Genomic DNA, 18,690 nt, shown 5'->3' with positions numbered 1-18,690 from the left:
TCTCTGATCATCTGATCACCCTTAAAAATCAGGCTGTTTTTAAAGCATACACTTTTTTTTACTGGATGAATGGAAAAATTAAAAATTTTGGAACTATTCTTCCTTTTACTAGTGCTGGGTATTATTTTGTTACCTTAAAAAATCATAGAACCATTGAGGTTGGGAAAGACCTTTAAAGTTGAGTCCAACTGTTAACCTAGCACTGCCAAGCCCTCCACTAAACCATTTACACATCTTTTAAATACCCCCAGGGATGGTGACTCAACCCCTTCCCCGGGAAGCCTGTTCCAGTGCCTGATAACCCATTCGGTGAAGAAATTTGTCCTAATATCCAGCCTAAACCTCCCCTGGTGCAATGTGAGGCTGTTTCCTCAATGCATCTATTTCCTGAAAATAACTCCTAGTGCAGCAGTATGCGGTTCTTGAGCTGGGGAAGAAGTCTTGTGTGAGTCATGAATTCTCCGTGTGTGTTTGGACTGGGAGGTAAATCAGTCAATACTTGGATGTCAAAAAAACTTTTTTTAACTGGGCTCACTTCTTGTGAACGATGGCATGTGTGCCTGTTACATTTACAAATGTATTGGGGTTTTGTTGTAGCTGTCGTAGGATGGCTTTTATTGGCGTCGTTACTGTAGTAACTACCAGCAAGACCTTTGTGCTGGGTTCTGGAAAACCAGGGCCGCAGTTTGCCTGTGTCCAGATGAAACTATTTTCTAAACAAAGCAAAAAATGAGAGGGAAGGGTAGGATGTGTGTGAGCAATGTGAAGAGCGTCAACAATTGCTGGCCCAATTTATTTTTGAGGGTAGCAGTTTGCTGTTGATAAAATAAGTGAAGGAAAGCGAGGGGAAAAGAGAGATGAAAGCAAAAGATAAGAGAAGCAGATAAAGTGGGAGGAGGATGGAAAAGGCTTCCAGTGGGAGAGGAATGAATCAGGTTGGCTGTCAGCACAGATGTCCATGGGGAGCCCCTGGGTTTGGTTGCAGTCATCTGAGCCTTGGTGGTGTTGCCTTGGGGCTACCTGACTGCTTGCAGCTCTGGAGGACCAAGCTGCGTCTTGCAGCTGATCCTCATTTTACCAGTAACTATACTTTTACTCTGTATTGTTCTTAATTTTGATCAAGTACTCTTACTGCATGTGTACTTAGTGCTAAACTTCAGCTGTAGACCTTTTCACTCCATCTATGTGCACTCCCTTGGGGACCCTTGTGAAATGCTAGTGAAGGAATCCCCAGTCAGACTCTTGTTTTCATCTGTATTCTGCAAAATGCTGCTTCCCCATTGTTAACTCAGGGGGATGAATAACTCCTACGTGATTGCAGCGTTTTGTTAGCAAGAACATAGTTTGGGATGAAGCCATTAACCAGATTTCTTGCTAATTTTTTACTCCGAGTTCCCCATCATAGACACGGGAGTGAGCAGGCGCTGCAGAATTTCTGTCCTGATGTAGAGCCTGTCGCCACCTTCTTGGTGTGAATAGTGTCTCTCTGCTCCAGTTTCTAGTTTCTTTATAAATTATGCGTTTGTGTGGCTCTAGCTTTTTCTGTTAGTGTGGGGTTTGGATTTTTTACTTTTGCTTTTTGCCTGATGTTCTGAATTGTAATGAGCACCCTGGGGAAACGGAGATGAGGGTGGCCTTGCTTCAGACAGGCGAGGGAGTGCTGAACACTTGATGGAAGTCCCGTAAGCCACGTTACTACTTTTGTTTCCCTTTTCTGGTTTAGGTACTGGGATGAGGGAGTTTAGAAAAGAGCATAACGATGTGAAATAATAGTTTTCAAGCAATATTTTCAACTGGCCATAGTGCTTAATTATTGGTTTAATGCAGCTTTTTGTCACAGATAGGTATCGATAAGTTTGGATTTTATGTGTTTGTGGTGCCCCTTGTGGCTAAAGAAGCGTGTCTAAATGTCAGTTCTGCAGGGCTGATGCTGAAGCAGCAGCTACAGGCAAGACTGGGAAGGGGAGCCAAGTGATGATTTTTCCTAAAATAAGAATATCTAGGATAACTAACATGTGAAGAAAACAAAAAATGGACTAAATGTTGTGTTACGGTTTGGTTGGTCACTTGCGTGTGTTTTCCCTGGTAATGCTTTTAGTTTTAATACTAGAGAGGATGTTATATTCTAATATTGATCAGGGACCCTGAATAGCACATTCTTATGTTTAAATAATGCATTTCAGTTGGACAATGACTAATTTGAGTAGCAGAGGTCCATGGTATTCATTTCCATGCTCTATAAAAGAAGAATGGGCTATGGAAGTAATAAAAATAGTAACGTAAAAATCTAAGTACTGTTCTATTTAAAAAAAAAAAAAGGAAAATTAATCAGTCACACCTTGCTTAAAATAGTCCACATTAAAGAGCAGATAAAGCTTTGTGGAAACCTTTCAAAAGTTATAGTGGTGGTAAAATTTCAACACAAGAGAAAATTGATTTTGTTTGTATACTAAGTAAGCATTTTATTGTCTGTCTTTGCAGATGAAGACTGTTAGTGTTGCCTTAGTTTTGTGCCTAAATGTCGGTGTGGACCCTCCTGATGTGGTGAAAACAACTCCCTGTGCCCGTCTGGAGTGTTGGATCGGTAAGTCCTGAGAACTCCAAGCTCCAGTTAACTGTATTAGTCTTATAAGTACTGAGTTAGAGCATATATAGTAACCTCAAAGCTGTGTTTCCTGGACTTAAAACTAGGGTGAACAAAAGGAAATCTGGCATCTGATTTCATTCTGTCTGAGTTAATTAAGTGTCCGGCAGTATCTGCTGCCATAGGTCATCTCTGCCGCTTTATTCTAAAATGAGATAGCACGGAGGAAAAAAAAGCGCTGTTAATTAGCTATTTAGCTTTCTTTTAATTGTTGTAGATGTATAAATATCTAAGGAAATCTCTCAGCAGTAACACCTTTAGAGGACTCTGATCTGCAAAGGTTTAAAATTACCCTGCAACATACAACAGAGGAATAAGTTTCTGTAAAATGTGCGGACTTCACTGCATGTTCAGGTGACTGCTCTGGGGCTATTTTAATTGGGATCATGAATTCAGAAGACTGGGAATTATTCCCAAGGATGTCTTGCCAGCAGTTCCAACACATGAGCTTGCTACTTTGATGCAGTGCTGGACTAAATTCCTGGTTTTTTGTTAAGGAATGAGAAGTTCCCTTGGTTTTGGAGATCAAGTCCAATTATCAAGATGAGGCAAATCTGAAGTAATATTAGAAGGAAATACCTTGTGTAAGAAAGTTTTCTAAGAGTTTTTTTTTAATCTGGGAATTGAAAATGTTCAGTCTTCAGCAAGTAACATGCAAAGCACTGTAATCCTAAACTTTGGGGCTTATGAGAGGCTGCAGAAGCAAATTAATCATTGCATAAACTGAATTCCTTTGAAAACTTTCAGCTTGTTTCTAACCTTACCTTACCTGCTTTATGAATCATAGTATCTCATTTTTTTAACCTAAAAATGCTGACTGCTTTAAAGCAGTTAAAAAGCCACGAGCATGCCCTAACAGATACATCTATGCAGTGGAGAAAACAGCTCTCATTTCTCATTGATGCACAAGTAGAGAGCAAAGAGAATGAGGAGCATTGCCGAGTCATTAAGACAAAGTTATTAGTGATCATCATCAACAAAGAGAATTTTGAATGCAGTTTTTAAATTAAAATTTTAGTGTGTATATATACACAAGCACTCATTTCCATTTCTAGCCATATTTAAATACCAGAAAAAGGTAATGGCTAAAATATCCACTGTGTTTTTCTTCTATACAACAATCTCAGGAGAAACCAATGGTGTATACTGTGGAAACATAGTATCTTTGCCAGATGTGCAAGAAAGTGTGGAAATAATTTTTGCTGCAATTGCTGCTATTTACAACCAAGCTGAGATCACCAGCTTCTGGTACCAAATGACCGTCGCAGTCTTGGACAAAATCTGGTTGCAGTTCTCACTGTACCTTCCAGATGCACCCGCAGAACATCTGAAGTGTTTTGTTTTTCTCCAGAATTAGGCCTTAGCTGACACCTGTGTCCACCTGGCACCGCTTAAGGCATGGAGAGCTTCATGCCACAATTACACCGAAGGTATCTTGGCCTGTGTATCTGCAGGCCTTTGCTAGCCTTATATATACATTCAAGAAGGGAGGCTGAAAGCTCATGTCATGACTGTGGTGGCATGAGCTATATTTAGGAAGATAATGTTTCCATTGTTTGGCTTTTGGAATGGCACCAGTGTACTTTATTTTTGTATAAAGGGTATTGTTAATAATGCTAATTACTCTCAGGGCACTTCAGAGTCCATGAACATAATTTCTCTGCTGTCAAAGTGCATGTGAAGTATTTTAAACTTCTTTTTCTGAAGTTCAGTTTGGTCCTTTTGAAGGACTCAAAAAAAAAAAAATCTGACGTGTTTATGGTGTATTTTTGATTTCTTTTTTATTTTAATTTGAGCAGTAGCTAATGGCATATTAACTGAAAAAAGATGTTATGAGGCAGTGTGAATACTTTTGGGGGATTACTGTTCAACGTCTCAAGGGTATCAGCTTGAAACTCACCCTAAATAGCAAGGGGGCTATTGCAGTTCAGAGCAGCACAGGCGGCTGATCTGAATATGGTTGACTTCTGATATGAAAAAATACAGAGAGGTTACTAAAAGGTATGTCAATGAGTGCTGAAAATGCAGGGTCCATGATGCGGAGTGGGTGCTCGTTCCGTCCTGGAGACGGTTCTGGCGAGGCTTCTGGAGCTCCAGCTCCAGCTGAGCCAAAGAAAGTAGGCAAGGTTCTTGGAAGTCTGAGCAGAAAAATTTACTGTTGGTTATGTTTGTTTGGAAGAATGTCAATGGTATACGCACGCTACCTTAAATCTTTCCGCAAAAGTGTACTAAAAGTTAAATAAGTTCCTAGCTTTTATTCATTTAATAAGATTCCAAGTCCTGCTTCCATCCTACTTCACTATATTTTGTTTCTAAAGAGTGAAAGGTAGAATATTTGTAAAGACTTTTTAAAAATAACTTGATTTGGTAAAATGCTTTTAAAATAATTTATATTAAATTGCAAAATATTAGCTTCTTGATTTTTTGAAACTTGTTAATAGTGTCAATTATATGGCCATGGCTTTTTGAATAAAGCACATAAGCTGAAATTGTATCAGTGTGTATGGATGATTGTAATTATGTAGTGATAAAATTAACTTCTTAAAAATTACAAGTGGCGTATAATCTCTGAAGCAGTAGCAATGGAAGTAAATGAAGCAGGATTTTGCATTTGTCAAGAAAAAATGTTTATCATCAAATATTTAACCAATTTAAATTTTTGTCATTATTTACTATAGAAAACTTTTTTTCAATATTAAAAGAAACATGTTATGCCTTTCCTGTCTTTCAAAACAAAATTGTATTTATTATCTTAGCAGGAGAAATCTTTTTCTGAATTTGACAGTCTTTCATGGTTTTTAATTGAGTGAAGAATTTGGGGATAATTTTTGGGTATTGTATCCAAGTAAATTCAATGGAGAATGTAATGTTTATGAATTTGAAGTTGAATGCATGAAAGGAACCTGCTTTAAAACATTGCTAAGTGATCTTTTTTGCAAGGAGGACACTGGAGAGCGAAGGTGCAGAAAGCTTTTGGCTTCTTTCCTCTGCAAGGGGCGGTGGTGTTCATGCTTCAACGTAGACTTCGGTCTCCCAGGTTGTAGGTCTGGATTTTACAGAAACAATGTGGAGAAGCTAAAAGTTTAAATGCACATCAAATTGGAAGTAAATTTTGCTTCTTGTCAAGCTCAGTGATTCAGTTGTGGTCAGACATACTCATGGGTATTATATTTCCTAGATCCTCTGTCAATGGGTCCTCAAAAAGCTCTGGAAACCATTGGTGCAAATTTACAGAAGCAGTATGAAAACTGGCAGCCAAGGGTAAGTATTCCTTGTCTTCCCCTTTGCACCTATAGATATTGATACACCTTTGCGATAACATTCAGTGTAGACTAAAAACTAAGATATGTCTGTTGTGCCATGGTGGTCTTGTAGCATTTGGTGATCCTTCATCCATCAATGTGAATAAATTCTTGCAAGCTGTCAAACTTTGTCTAGGCGATGCCCCTCTTGGTTAGCACTTTCTTTGATCGTGGCTGGGGTATTAAAGTACTAAGTCCTACAGTGATTATTTTTTTTGTTGTTAAATTTAGGTTCCTCTGACTTTATTGTATTTTTTGAGGTGTCTCATTCTGAGTTTATAGTTTCTTCTGTTGTGAAAAAGTGCTTGGCCTCAGCTGGTTCGAAGCCATGCGCCCCAGCACTCAGTACGGTTTTTATCCTTCAGAACAGATCAATGGTGTACAGTTAGTAGCTGAGGAAGGCTTTTGGTTTTGTGGTAAAACATAATTTCAGAGCTTTGGTAACTGCTAATCTAACTAAAGTATAATGTGTGCGTATGTTTTTGAAAATGAATGTTTTGGATAGTAGTAACACAAAGCAGAACTTAAATAGCCAGTTGCTTGCATGTTTCTTTATTTCCTGTTTTGTAACATCTCATTCTTTCACACTGGGGAAGTGTTTTGCTTCTGGATCTTTCAATACCCATAGCTTCATGTGTCTCAGTAAATAAACTACAGAAAGAGCTGAAGAATGAAATTTGAAGTCTGCAGCATTTTCCAAAGAGGCACAAAACCCAAACTGTAGAATCGTCCTCACTGTTAATATTCTGCAGTATGCTCGTGTCCTTACCTGTATCCTCTAGGCAGCTTGGGTCAAAATATTCCTCTTCAGATTTCCTGGACTATTGACTACTAAATCATAAATGTATCATTATAACATGTAATGTGTAACCCAAACAGAAATAGTAACTTCACTGAAAGAACCTACCTGCAGATTTGCATTAATAGTTGTTTTCCTTATGATGTGGCATGCATACTAACACGGTCCTCAGGTTTGGTTTTTTTTTTTTAAGGAGACATTGTTTCTTCCCTTCCTTTAGATTGTCCTTAGTAATAATAATAATGTGCATTTTTGTCAGCACCAGGACTACATTTTCTGTTTCTAACATTGTTCACTACCTTATTTAATGTATAAATAATCTACCAACCGTCTCTACAATGTCTGTTAGTATATCGCTTAAGAGTGTGGTCTGCAGTTGGAAAGTTCTGGTGCTTTCTTGTCCTCTGTATAGGACGACTGGTTGAGAAGGCCTGTGTGTTAGCAGTGCCCTTAGGTATTTTTAATCAGTCCTTCTATTTAAACTGTGATGGGTTACATTCATTTACTTGTTTCTTTATAGAATCGATTAAAGATAGATTGCCACTGCTGATGTTTTGTTTGGGTCTGGAACCTAGAATCTCTGTATGTCCCTGTTCCTGCAGGGCGACGGGGAACTTGGGGGTTTTGTTCCCCTCTGTTTTCCATTCCTTTGTGAAGGACTAATACTTTCAGATAAAGGACCAGTGCCTTTGAGATTATATTTGCAGTAGTAAATATAAACTTCTCTTTTGCCAGACACTGCTGAGAGTATTTTTCACCAAAAAAAGGGTTGTGGGCATGTGTAGTGTTAAAGGCGGCTGGTGAAGGAGTTTGTTGTATGCATTCCAAGTCCCTCCTCTACTTTCTAATTCAAACTTGATGGAAGTAATATTATATTCAGAGCAATTTGAATGCGAATAGAGTTCATACTGGTTCTTTACCTCTTGCCTGTATGATGCTCCCTTATTCAGGGTTGATTGACTAGAACTGAGTTTATCATTCAGTAAAAGCTGAATGTATTACCAGAATGCAACTTACTGTGTTTAAGTGGTGAGATGTTTCCATTACTAAATCTGTGGATAATTGTCTGTGGGTATGCTTTTTTCTGAAGTGTTTTGTAAGTATATTTATATAAGGACTTGTCTTGAAGCATATATGGTGTATATTTAAGGCAAGAGAATTTACTTTTGTGTTTTTCCTCTTAGTACATAGACAATTTTTAAAAATCTCTAACAGCCCAATAATTTGGCAAAAAAATTCAACAAGTGTCTGAAATCAAACAGGAGAGTAAAACATTTTGACGCAAAGGTGAAAATAAACCTTTTTCTCTGTGCTTTAATAACAGAGTCCATATTACTGAGGAATGAGGGACAGGCGTCTAGAAGCAGCAGGTACCCTGTGTGGGCCGACCTCACGCTGCCTTGTAGAGTTTGCACAAAACATGAGGCAATTACTGAGCTCAGATGTTTGTGTGCAAGGTGCCTGGTTCTTAACAGTAAATCACAGCCCTTTGAAACATTGCAAAGCTAAACACGTACCATTTTATTGCACTCTACAGGGCTCTTGAGTTTTCTGCAGTAATAAAGAGAAGTTGATGTGCCATCTGCAATAAAACAATAGGAACATTATTGAATTTCCTAGACCTTTCATATAAATACTAATACATCTAGTTTTGTCTATTTCTCAGTGTTTTGGAATGGTTGAAGAATTGATGGAAGGAAGACAATTTGGGGAAAACTAGGCAGTCTGAAAGAAAGACCAAATCATTAAAATCTTCTGAAATAGCCAATATTACTGGGCTGTCAGTGTAAGTCCTTACACTAGGAAATGCCTGTAGTCAGTACATTACTGTGAATGCACAAATGGTGCTGACTGCTGGTAAATGGATCATGTCAGTAATAAATGCTGTGTGAGAAGTCCTGTGGCATTGCTGCCCATGCAGTCCTTGTCCGCTTATAATCGTGCGATGTTGTTGAAATACATGCCCTTTTTTGTTAAATCAAATAGCTTGGGTGAAAAAGCCTTGAAAGAGGTAAGCATGAAAGTTCTTTGTTTCTGGAAGCTCCCAGGCTGCACAGCTGATGCATATTTCCTTCCAGGTCTTATTGAGCCCCTTTCTAAATAATTTATCAGCTTGCCATTGCTTGAAGTATTTGTTCTGATTAAATTTAAGACTTTGCTTTATTGTTGTGTAGCTACATAAATTTGTGTGCTGCGGGAGTAAAAAACACTTCAGCTGTTGTTTCATCTGCAAAATACTACAGTTAAACAATATTCAGTCATTTCATTGCAACTCTCAAATGAAAATTTTACTAGGGAAGAGAGTAGGAGATGACAAAGCTGTAGGCTTTATCTGTTGTTCTAAAGAATCTTCTCAACAAGTAAGACTTTGTGCAATTCAGTGCAAAGGTAATTTAGGGGCTAGTGAAAAAGTGGAAATTAAAAAAAGAAAGCTCTCCTCTAATATTACCTTGGTTCATGGGTTTTGAGTTTCACTCGGCATGGAAGGGCTTAAACCTGAGGGTAATCTGGAAAGCAGGCTCAATTACAGGGGATAAAAGGCATTGCTTAAGCAGCTGAGAATGATGGGAGAAAAAGGTAGTGAAAGTTAAGAGCACATGTCCCCATAATGCCCAGCCTGATGGGAGGGGGGAAACCTTCCCTGGCTCTTCCCGTATTTGGAGGAATCTGCACCCTGATGGATTAGGGAATGTCTAGTGGAGCGCAGCAAAACTGGGACTTGCTGGTTACAGGCCCTGGATTAGAGCTTGGCAGGCAGTGTCAGGAGAACACCGTGAAAAAGGAGAGCCTTTAGCTGAGGTGGCACATTATATCACTTTAATTGCACAAAACAAAATACTTTAAAATTCTATTGGAGATTCTTTGCATGCTCTATATTTAAAATATTTAGATAAGAAACTGATCACATTGAAATGGTGTTTCTCTGCTTCTGATTTTCATTTATTACCCTCTGCAGAATGCTGCCTGTGTTAGGTGCCACCTTGTATTAAGTGACCAGCGAGAGCACTCGTTGGCTTGTGCTGCCAGTAGGTAGCAAATATTTCCTCTGTTGTTTGGATGCAAATTTAGTTTTCTTGGCAGCGTTGCATGTTAAGCCATTCAAAAGGCAGGAACTTTCCTTAGTTTAAAAGTCAACATTGTTTCAAAATAGGAGTAATAGACTGTGAATTCTGAGTGTCCTGCAGTGAGGTGGTTTATGGAGATGCAGTAACTAGTGGGGATTTTTATAAGCAGAAGTTACTGTTCCTTAAGTCCCAGTTTACATCCGTTTATCAGCAGAGCCTGGGGCTTGGGTTCTTTGCTGTGACATTCTGCAAAGGTGGGGCAGAGGGATTAGTGGAGAGGATGAAGGTGTTGCTTGGCTTTCTACTCCTCCCCTGCACAGCACACTGTTCCTTCTCTTGTGGAGCGGTTTGAGAGAGTGTGTTTTTCTGCATCCTCTTGGCTGGAGTTCTTTGAAATGGGCTACAGTGCTTCGGTATAAAAAGCACCAGTTACCCCGTGTAAAATGATCATTGTGCGCGGTGTTGTACAGAATGCTACGAGATGAGGCCAATCTGTGATAGTCGGCTTCATTCTTAGAAGGGTGCCAGGCTTTTTCTCCCCCTTCCTTCTCGTAATGGACCCTTCATTACCTGATCTAGCCTTCCTTAGACATTAGTTTCCTTCGTTTCTATTCCTGTGTGTACCCTTTGAGAATGGGGCCGTGTAGCCAAAGGCAGAACTGTAGGCTGAATGATGCACAGTTTACATAAATCAAGATCTGGTATGAAGTAGTCTTGGAGCATATGCTTAATCAATTTGCATGAAATTATAGACTTTTTTGTTGACTATGGCTTTTGACCAGTTTCTTTAACTAAACTGACTGGAAAATGCACAGGACTTTTTCTCCCTTTCTCTCATCTTGCTCAATAATTTTGTCACTTCTGTCGTGGTTTCTACTAGTCCAAATGAATCCCAAAGGCACTCCCATACCAGGTGCTTTCTGCAGTACTGTTCTTTATTCTCTGACAGAAACTTTCCCAGTTTTGCCGCTGGAAGTTCAAAAACTCCTGTTCATAACTCTTCCTGAGTAGAGGTGAGGTGAAGAAAGCTGTTTCACAGACACTTATATTCCTCCATTGCTTGCAAAGTGCATTCTTAACACTGGAGGAGCGGGACCTGGTCACAGTGAAAATTAATGTTTTAAGTTTTTTTTAAATCTTCCTTTTCCTGAGAGTTGGTGCCATGTGGTGGTCTTTGCACAGCTAGCTGTGAGACCACTGAAAAACAAATGTTTGCATCTCCCTTGGGTGTGGCTTGGTAAAGAGTCTTTCTTTTTTTCTTTTTTAAATTGTACTCTTAGCGGTGCACAGGAGCCCTGGATGTGGAGGAGGGTTTGGTTGAGCCAGGTGCTACACAGATGAAATGGAAACCACTGCTGCACGGCTCGCAGTCTGAAATAAGACTGACGCAAACAAATGGGACAGTACAAAGAGACAGTAAAATAACAGCAGTCAATGTGGGCCTTAGCTTAACAGAAGCCTGACTCTAAACATGCTGTTAGATGTTACAGCATGGTGTGTATATATATATAGCTATAAGAAGCAAGTGCTAATATAAAGATACTATATATAATATAAAAATAATATTTAAAAAATATATCATAGAAATAATAATTTATAGGGAGTTTTGAAAGTGCAGTCACCAGGTGGTTTGGAACAGACCAGCGTGAACGGCTGTGGGTAACTTTGGTTTGTGTGTGAGATTACTGAAAGAAAAAAGGTCTGGAAGGTGCAAAGAAGAGGAGCAACGGTAGAGCTGGAGGAGAGGGTATCTAGCAAACAGCACGTTCTCTGAGCTGAAGCACTACGTAATTGGCACGTTCACAAGATCCATCAAAGAACCTTGACAGCCTTGCTGCCGAGCAAAGCCGAGGGCTGGAGTGGAACTGTTATCCTTTTAAGCTGAACTGTTACAGAAAATAAAGCTTTAGTTATGGTACACAAGAGTTGAGGACCATGGATGGGTTAGAAGAAAAGGAAAGTTCTCTGCTATGTTTAAGGTAGGCTTTGGTCTGATGTCTTATTTTGATGTGTACGGAGGTTTCAGGGGAGGAGGAAAGAGCTCTGGAGACTCTCGCAGCAGTGTCAGTATTTATTTTCCATTGAAGACAGTTGCAGTGGCACGATGTTCAAGTGTCGGTGTCTTCAAACAAGCCATCTTGCTGCTGAAGGGAGCAGGTGTTGGGCCCTGGTCTGCGAGAGACTTGGAAATGAGCCAGTGAAGGTGCAGAGGTGAAAAGCAGTCTGAGCTGTTCTGAGATCCTACAAACCTCTTTTAGTTGGATCTTGCTTTTGTACAGAGACCTTTACTTCAGGTTGACGGCCAATTCTTCTATGGAATTTGGGATTTTTTACATCCTCTGGTAAGTAACTTAAAGGCGTGCGAGAGGTTTGTGCCTCCCTGAAGGATTCAACCACAGCAAGGTCTGTAATTTATCATCTGTGCAAATGTCTGTTTCCCGCGGTCCCCCTCCTGTCCTTCCAGGACAGTAGCTCTAGGGCTTTTGTACCTCCCCTTGCAATAACCACGACCAGCAAAGCTGAAGAGCTTTAAACATTACATCCCAAAGAATTCTTTTCCCCTTACACCCACTTGCCTAAATAAAATGAAGTCAATTACAGTATTGATTTTTACCAATTCAAGTGCTACATTGTTGTCTCCCTTTTTCTTCTCTTCCCTTCCTCCTTTTTTGCTGAGGCAGTTGTCCTTGTCACCACTTTGATTGTCTAATGGAATTAATTGTGAGAATTTCATTATAGCTCCACCTGAATGGACATCACTAGAGTGAAGGAGATTGATGAGCTGTGAAGGGGGGTGAAAATCCCAAATAGGGGGAGGGCTGGAGAGATCTAGAAGGCAAGATTAAAGAAACTTTTAGAAAGCCTTTGGGAAGGGTGGCTTGAAAGGCTTCAAAGAGGTGACATAATCAAGGAGGAGTGACTGCAGCAATCTTTTATCGAAGTGGGCCCAAGGGAACTGAGAAACTTGGTACTAATCCCAAACAGGCATGCCAGTCCCTTTTGAGTATGGCATTAATAGAAATGTTAGTTAAACTATGGCTATATATTATCTTCCCCCCAAATTCTTGATGCCAGGTTGAGACTCTCAGCAGTATGTATGTCCCATTGTGCTTAACTATGCAGGTTTTTAAAGAAAGGTTCTTCCTATTTTTTTTTCTAATCCAATGTCATATGATTCCTCTTGCAACTTGCATCCACCAATGAGTGATGGTCTCCGAGGTGCCAGCTCGTACAATACGGATAGATTATACTTTTTGTGGCAAGCCTTCAAGGAAACAGTGATGCTTTTCTGATCAAACAAGGCTGCTTCTTTCTCTCTTCTCATCTGCTTCCCAACAGTTTTCTCTTAATTTCAAAGGAAGTACAGCCAAGATACTTGAAACAGATAATTTAAAGCCTCTACCTTTTTGTGCATGTTTTCTGTTGTTGATGCTGTTGTTTCCCTCATTAGATATCTCTGGGCTTTGATAGGATTTCTGAGGTTTCATTGCTTGCATTGCTTCCTTCTGCCTAATTAATTGGTAAATTGCCTGCTGCACATCAAAGGTTGAGTATTTCCTAAAGAGTAACTAGTTAAGCATGAAAACTAATTGAACACATGACCTAATTATTGGTCTCTCTGTGAGTCATACTTTTCCTTTATTTCTGTAGGGGTTTTCTTTTAAAACAACAGCAAATACTAATTGCTCCTGCAAAAGAAATACTGTAGAATTCCAATGGGGAAAATGTACAATGGAAAAACTTGCACTTGGTCTCCCTACTCTGCAGATGTAGGAACATCTAACAAAAAAATGAAAGGGAGGGGGGAAGACACTGTGACCTTGTTTAACAAAATCAGGTTTTCCTAAGAGGACTGTGTTTGTTTTTTATTTCCCAACAGCCTCTTGAATTTGGCAGCTCTTTCAGGCTCTGCAAAATTTTGCTGTATCAATCCTTTGCTGTCTTGTTAAAGATCAACTGTCTTCAGCGTAAACTAGCATTTTTTTCCACAAAATAAGTCTGTCATAGAAGAGCAATCAACAAGTGTAATTGCCAAACCCAGTTGTTCATGTCCTCGTCCTATCCAAAGAATTGTTGTGGTAGTGTTCTGAGTTTGACTGTTAGCCATGGCTGTTTTTGCAAAACATGCCTCTAAAAGAACTGGTAGTTTAGCCACAAAAGCACAAATTGTAAGTATGGTAAATGATGAAAGCCACTTTTCTATGTCTTGTGAGTACAGGGACAATGAGAGCAAGTTAAGCAGGATGTGACCTGGAGTCTTCCTTTTGGTAGTTCTGAGAGAGTGGTCTGAACCCAACCATCCGGTCATCCGCAGCATGGCTTGCCAGGGGACAGCACAAGACCAGGGTCTAAGTTTAAACTATCAACAAATATGCATTGCATTGAAGCTTCTCTTTTTTGTGCTGAAAATCTGAACTGGGCCACCTATTTTCTTCTGCATTCGGGGCACTAAGCATCGGCATCGGGAGGAAGTCATGATGAACGACTGTGGAGATTTTAGCATCTTAAAGCACTGCATAGTTTCCCTGGAGTTTTGTAGCCTGAATTATAGCCATGTATCTGTAGGCAGTGCTGATGTGACTGCCTTCATGTGGGAGCAGCTGTACTACCTGTCTGTAAAAAAAATCTCCTATAGCAATGAAAACGAAAGGATTTGGGAGTAAGCTGTACAAGCAGGAAGCTCCCTACTGCAGTTCTGGGGCTCAGTCTGGGTAGAATGTATGTTTTAATTCTTTTGATAGTAAGAAAAAAAAGTCTGTTTAACACACCACTAAAAATAAAGTGGACACTGAAATTGCAGCAGTAACATACTCAATACCAATTTCTGTGAGTGTCTCATGGAAAAATGAGGCACAAAAAGGCAAAAATAGTCACAGGCATGAGCTGATGTGAAGAAGCACGTTCAGAAGCTGCAAAGACAAGGAAGTGGCATTAAGCTGTTTTGTGAACTGAACTGTTCATGCATTGCAGATCAGCAGTGATCTGGCATTCTGGAACTAAGTCAACAAACTTGCAAAATCAGTTTAGTGGGAAAATCCTCTGGGTCTTGCCATCTTGCTGAAAGCCTCGAATGCTGCAGGCAGGAGTGACCTTGAATGAAGGCGATGGGGCAAAGGGGAAGTTGTTGCCAAAGTCTAGAAAGATGTTTGAACCACAATGAAAAGGACATTTAGCTTGCAAGCAAACAAAATTCTTCCCATTTTATTAGAAAAGTGGCACAGTAATGTGTCCGTTTAAGTTAGCCTATCTTTTCAGAAAAGTGGCAATCTTCAAAATCACTCAACTGCTTGAGCAGCTGCTGGATGCTGATGCCTGCCTCGCTTGTGCTCTCTCTGGGAAGCAGACCTGCATCGCTGCAGGACAGAGGCTCCAGAACACCCCACCACTATTTCTGCACATTTTAAACAGCTCCCCTTGAAAATGCAAAGTGTGTTCTGGTAAAACCTCCCAGATGCATATTCTGTAAGGCGTGCTTGGCGAGGAAGCGGCTAAGGGCATAAGGCCACCAAGAACCAGAGTATTCTTTTACCTACTGCCTTCCCCTCCCTTACATGCTTCGTAATCTGCAAAAGCAATGGGCCTCCATTGCCAAGGTGGAACTTCCTCAGACTGCCTGTGAAATGCTTTTCCTTTGCTTTATCACCCAGCATCTGAACTCCTGTTAATTTTGAAATCCACTATTTGAATGCAATCGTTGAGTGGCCATGCTTTCTCTTGCTTTGCTTTCCGTAGTCTTCTGGCGATAAAATCCATTCACTTGTTTTATACTTCCTTTCTGTTTTGTTTTGTATTTTGTCATCAAAATGAGGCCAGAGATGGCAGACAAGCAAGACTTTTGTATCTTAGGGTATTTTCATATGACCGTTGTACTCTTAATGTCAGTTTGTCCTAAGATGTGAAGAAAGACCTGATATTAGAAAGGCTTCTTGAAAGAGATAAGCAGCTCTGCCAGCTCAAATCTGATTAACGTTTTTCTGTAATTACCACCCAGCCTCTGTGTGACCTATTTAAAAATACCTTGTCTTTGTGTTCTGTGGAGAGTAGTGAATTGCTGGCGATGAGAGGCAGGGAGGAGCCTTCTGGAGATCCACTTGCATCGACCCCGGTGCTCTTTATCTAGTAAATACCAGTAGGTGTCCACTGGACAAGGACTCAGTGATTGCGAACTTGGGTGCACAAATGATACTGTACTAGACAAGCTTCCTGCTGTATAGATGTCAGAGTTTTGTGCAAGACTTAGAGCATTGACAAAAAAAAATTACCTTTTTATTTATATTTCTGCTTGTCTCTAAGGCAGAATGAGAAAAGTCTGAAATACTTTGGTTTTAACTCCTTTCATATGGATCTTAACAAAGCATAAACCTCTGAATGATTGTTTTTCCTTCTCCTGACTCATTAAGCTGTTTGTGAGTCTGAATAGTGCTTCATTAAACAATTACTTTGCAATCAGAGGAAAACCTGAATTTACTAAATAATTATTTAGTATTGAGAAGATTAACTTCTTGTCCTGGCATGAATCCAGCATAGTAGTTCCTCCTGTTGAGGACTATGCACTCTGACCAGAATATGAAGACAACCAGTTTGAGGATTCACTTAAGCACCAGATTGTGGTCCTGCAGCGTAAACTGGGCTCCAAGTAAGTTTACATGTAAGAAACAAGAAATGCAGAGCCTGAAACTTTCAAGAGCTCTTAAAATAGAGGTTATAAGGAAGGAATAGTACTAAAATGACACTGTTGCTTAGGAGTTACGTTATTTGACTAAGTAGATTTTAAAGATGTGTCCTGGTGTGTACTTAAAATCTTGTTAGAGCATTTTGTGATGTGACCCATCAGAGCCATCAAACTGTCATTAGTCTGAGGATAGAGATCTGGCATATAAGAAGCAGATTTAAGTTCTTTTACAATTCCCTTTGTTTAAAAATAAACAATTATTTACACAGCCATCTCAGAATGTTTATTTGAATGGATAGGGAAGGATTTTTCCCTTACAGGGTAGGTGGGTATAGTTTCTGTAAATCCTGGAGCACACTTGTAGTGTGTGGCATCTTGTAATTGCCGAGAAACACACCTGTCTCCTGAATCTATTGTAGCAGATTTTCAAGGTTAGTAGTCTTGATTTTTTGTCTTCCCTGTCAACATCAGTTCTCATGAACAGACCACTCAATGGTATTTTACTGGAAGTATTCTTGAATACTGAATCCACACAGTGAGGATGAGGTACTTCAGAATTCATTTCACATTGGACTTAAAAGCAAGGTCAAAGACTCTGCAGAGGAAAGCTAAAGTAACTACACTGCTGACTGCAGTCAAGTGAATAAATGTTCCACCCTTGTAGCTTAGCTCTAGTAGTGCATTTTGTCCTAGACATCCAGCAAATTAAGCTGTTTAAGTCTTGGGCTGCTTGTGAATATATTGGTGTATAGGAGATTTGAGATGGGTTTTTAAAACGCAACCAAATATCTACAGAGGACTTGCCTAAGACTTGCAAGAGCCTTCCTTGTGGCTTAGTTTAGTGTTTAAACTTAAGTACCCATAAATTATGGCATATCTTCACTGTAATTAATATTTTTTCAAGCTAGCAATAACTAATAATTTTATCAGAAACAGTTTTTCATGGCCTTCATTAACCAGGTTAAGCTGTTGCTTGTAACATCAAATTGGGTTTTCCAGCATACTCCCTTGTGCTTAAATACACAGCTTTTTATTATCTTTGATTAATCCTCATGAACTTATGTCAGGGTAATTTTGTGTGCCCACGACCTAAAATTAAAACACCTAAAAGGTGTGGTTTTTAAAGCAGCCTGGAATCTGTGGATATAGTTCAGAATAATTTGTATTTGCGTGCATGTCTCTAACAGAGGAGTTATCGTGGTCATATCAGCTTGGGCTTACAGGCAATTGAATTTATGATTGATAGTAGATATAAATTGAAATAACTTCTTACATCGCTGAATTGATCTCTGAAGTTATCGCATAACATGCTCTTGCAGCTGTTTACTTCTCTGCTACCCGTGTTTTGCACTCTGATGACCTGGTGCAGCAAAATCTTCATCTGCCACTCATGTTTGCAAGCATAAGGAAATGAACAGCAAAGTTGCATCAGTACAAATGTTGTGAAACTCAGAAAACCCTCTGTGAGACTGCAGGCTTCCTGCCAAGGTCTGTGCTAGACAGAGTTTGCCAGGTACTTTGGGACAAACTTGTCTTACCTCTCTCCTTTCCAGGCTCTACAGCAAACTGGGGGTGACTACAAGGTCATGTGCTGCCTGTAAAGGATTTCTGTCTTACTAAGATTTTGCTGCTGTTTTCTTTGTTTGGGGTGGGCGGGAAAACAGCTGTGCAAGTTGGAGTACATTGCTTTTGGATAAAATGTCAGCAATCCTTTAGAGGAAAGGATCCAGATTTATTACAAGACATACTTTTTATTGATGTAGTAAGGGTTATTTTAAACAAATGTTTGTAATGGGTAGGGCAGAACATGTTGCTGCATGCGTTCCAAAGATTGAATATATTTTTGACTGATCTCCTGAGGAAGCCAGGCTTTTAAAACCATGCAGTGTGTGGCTACGTCTTGCACCCACTGTACATCCCAGCAACCTTAACACATCACATGCCATTTTTAAAATGGTTGAGATTTTATAATTTAAATTTAGGGAAATTAAGTGAAAATAGTTGGATGGAGGTAGGGGACAGACTGTGCACTGTTGCTCTCCCAGTCTGCTGAGGAACGGGGTGCTGCCCGAGCCCAACTCTTATCAGACATTAACAGCTACGTATGGGGAGGGAAGGGAACACACCATTAACTCCCAAACCTTCGGAAAGAGATTGCATTCGATTAGGTGATAGAAAAGTAAAAAAAATGAGCAGCAAAGTTGGGG

The 18,690-nt window shown here is 39.8% G+C and overlaps 1 protein-coding gene across 2 annotated transcripts in view; it reads left to right on the top strand.

Annotated features, from left to right (window-relative positions):
- The window catches only part of RPTOR (regulatory associated protein of MTOR complex 1), a 166,609-nt gene that overhangs the window by 12,998 nt on the left and 134,921 nt on the right, over window positions 1-18,690 (top strand). For both annotated transcript variants that reach the window (XM_064467458.1, XM_064467457.1), the window contains exons 2-3: window positions 2,482-2,584; window positions 5,823-5,905. In XM_064467458.1, coding sequence (XP_064323528.1) covers window positions 2,482-2,584; window positions 5,823-5,905 — 186 coding nt within the window. The remainder of the gene's footprint in view (window positions 1-2,481; window positions 2,585-5,822; window positions 5,906-18,690) is intronic.

The sequence above is a fragment of the Phalacrocorax carbo genome, chromosome 16, assembly GCF_963921805.1.
Source record: "Phalacrocorax carbo chromosome 16, bPhaCar2.1, whole genome shotgun sequence".
Classification (NCBI taxonomy): domain Eukaryota; kingdom Metazoa; phylum Chordata; class Aves; order Suliformes; family Phalacrocoracidae; genus Phalacrocorax; species Phalacrocorax carbo.
Note: the sequence above shows the minus strand (reverse complement) of the source record. Positions and strands in the feature narration are given on the sequence as shown.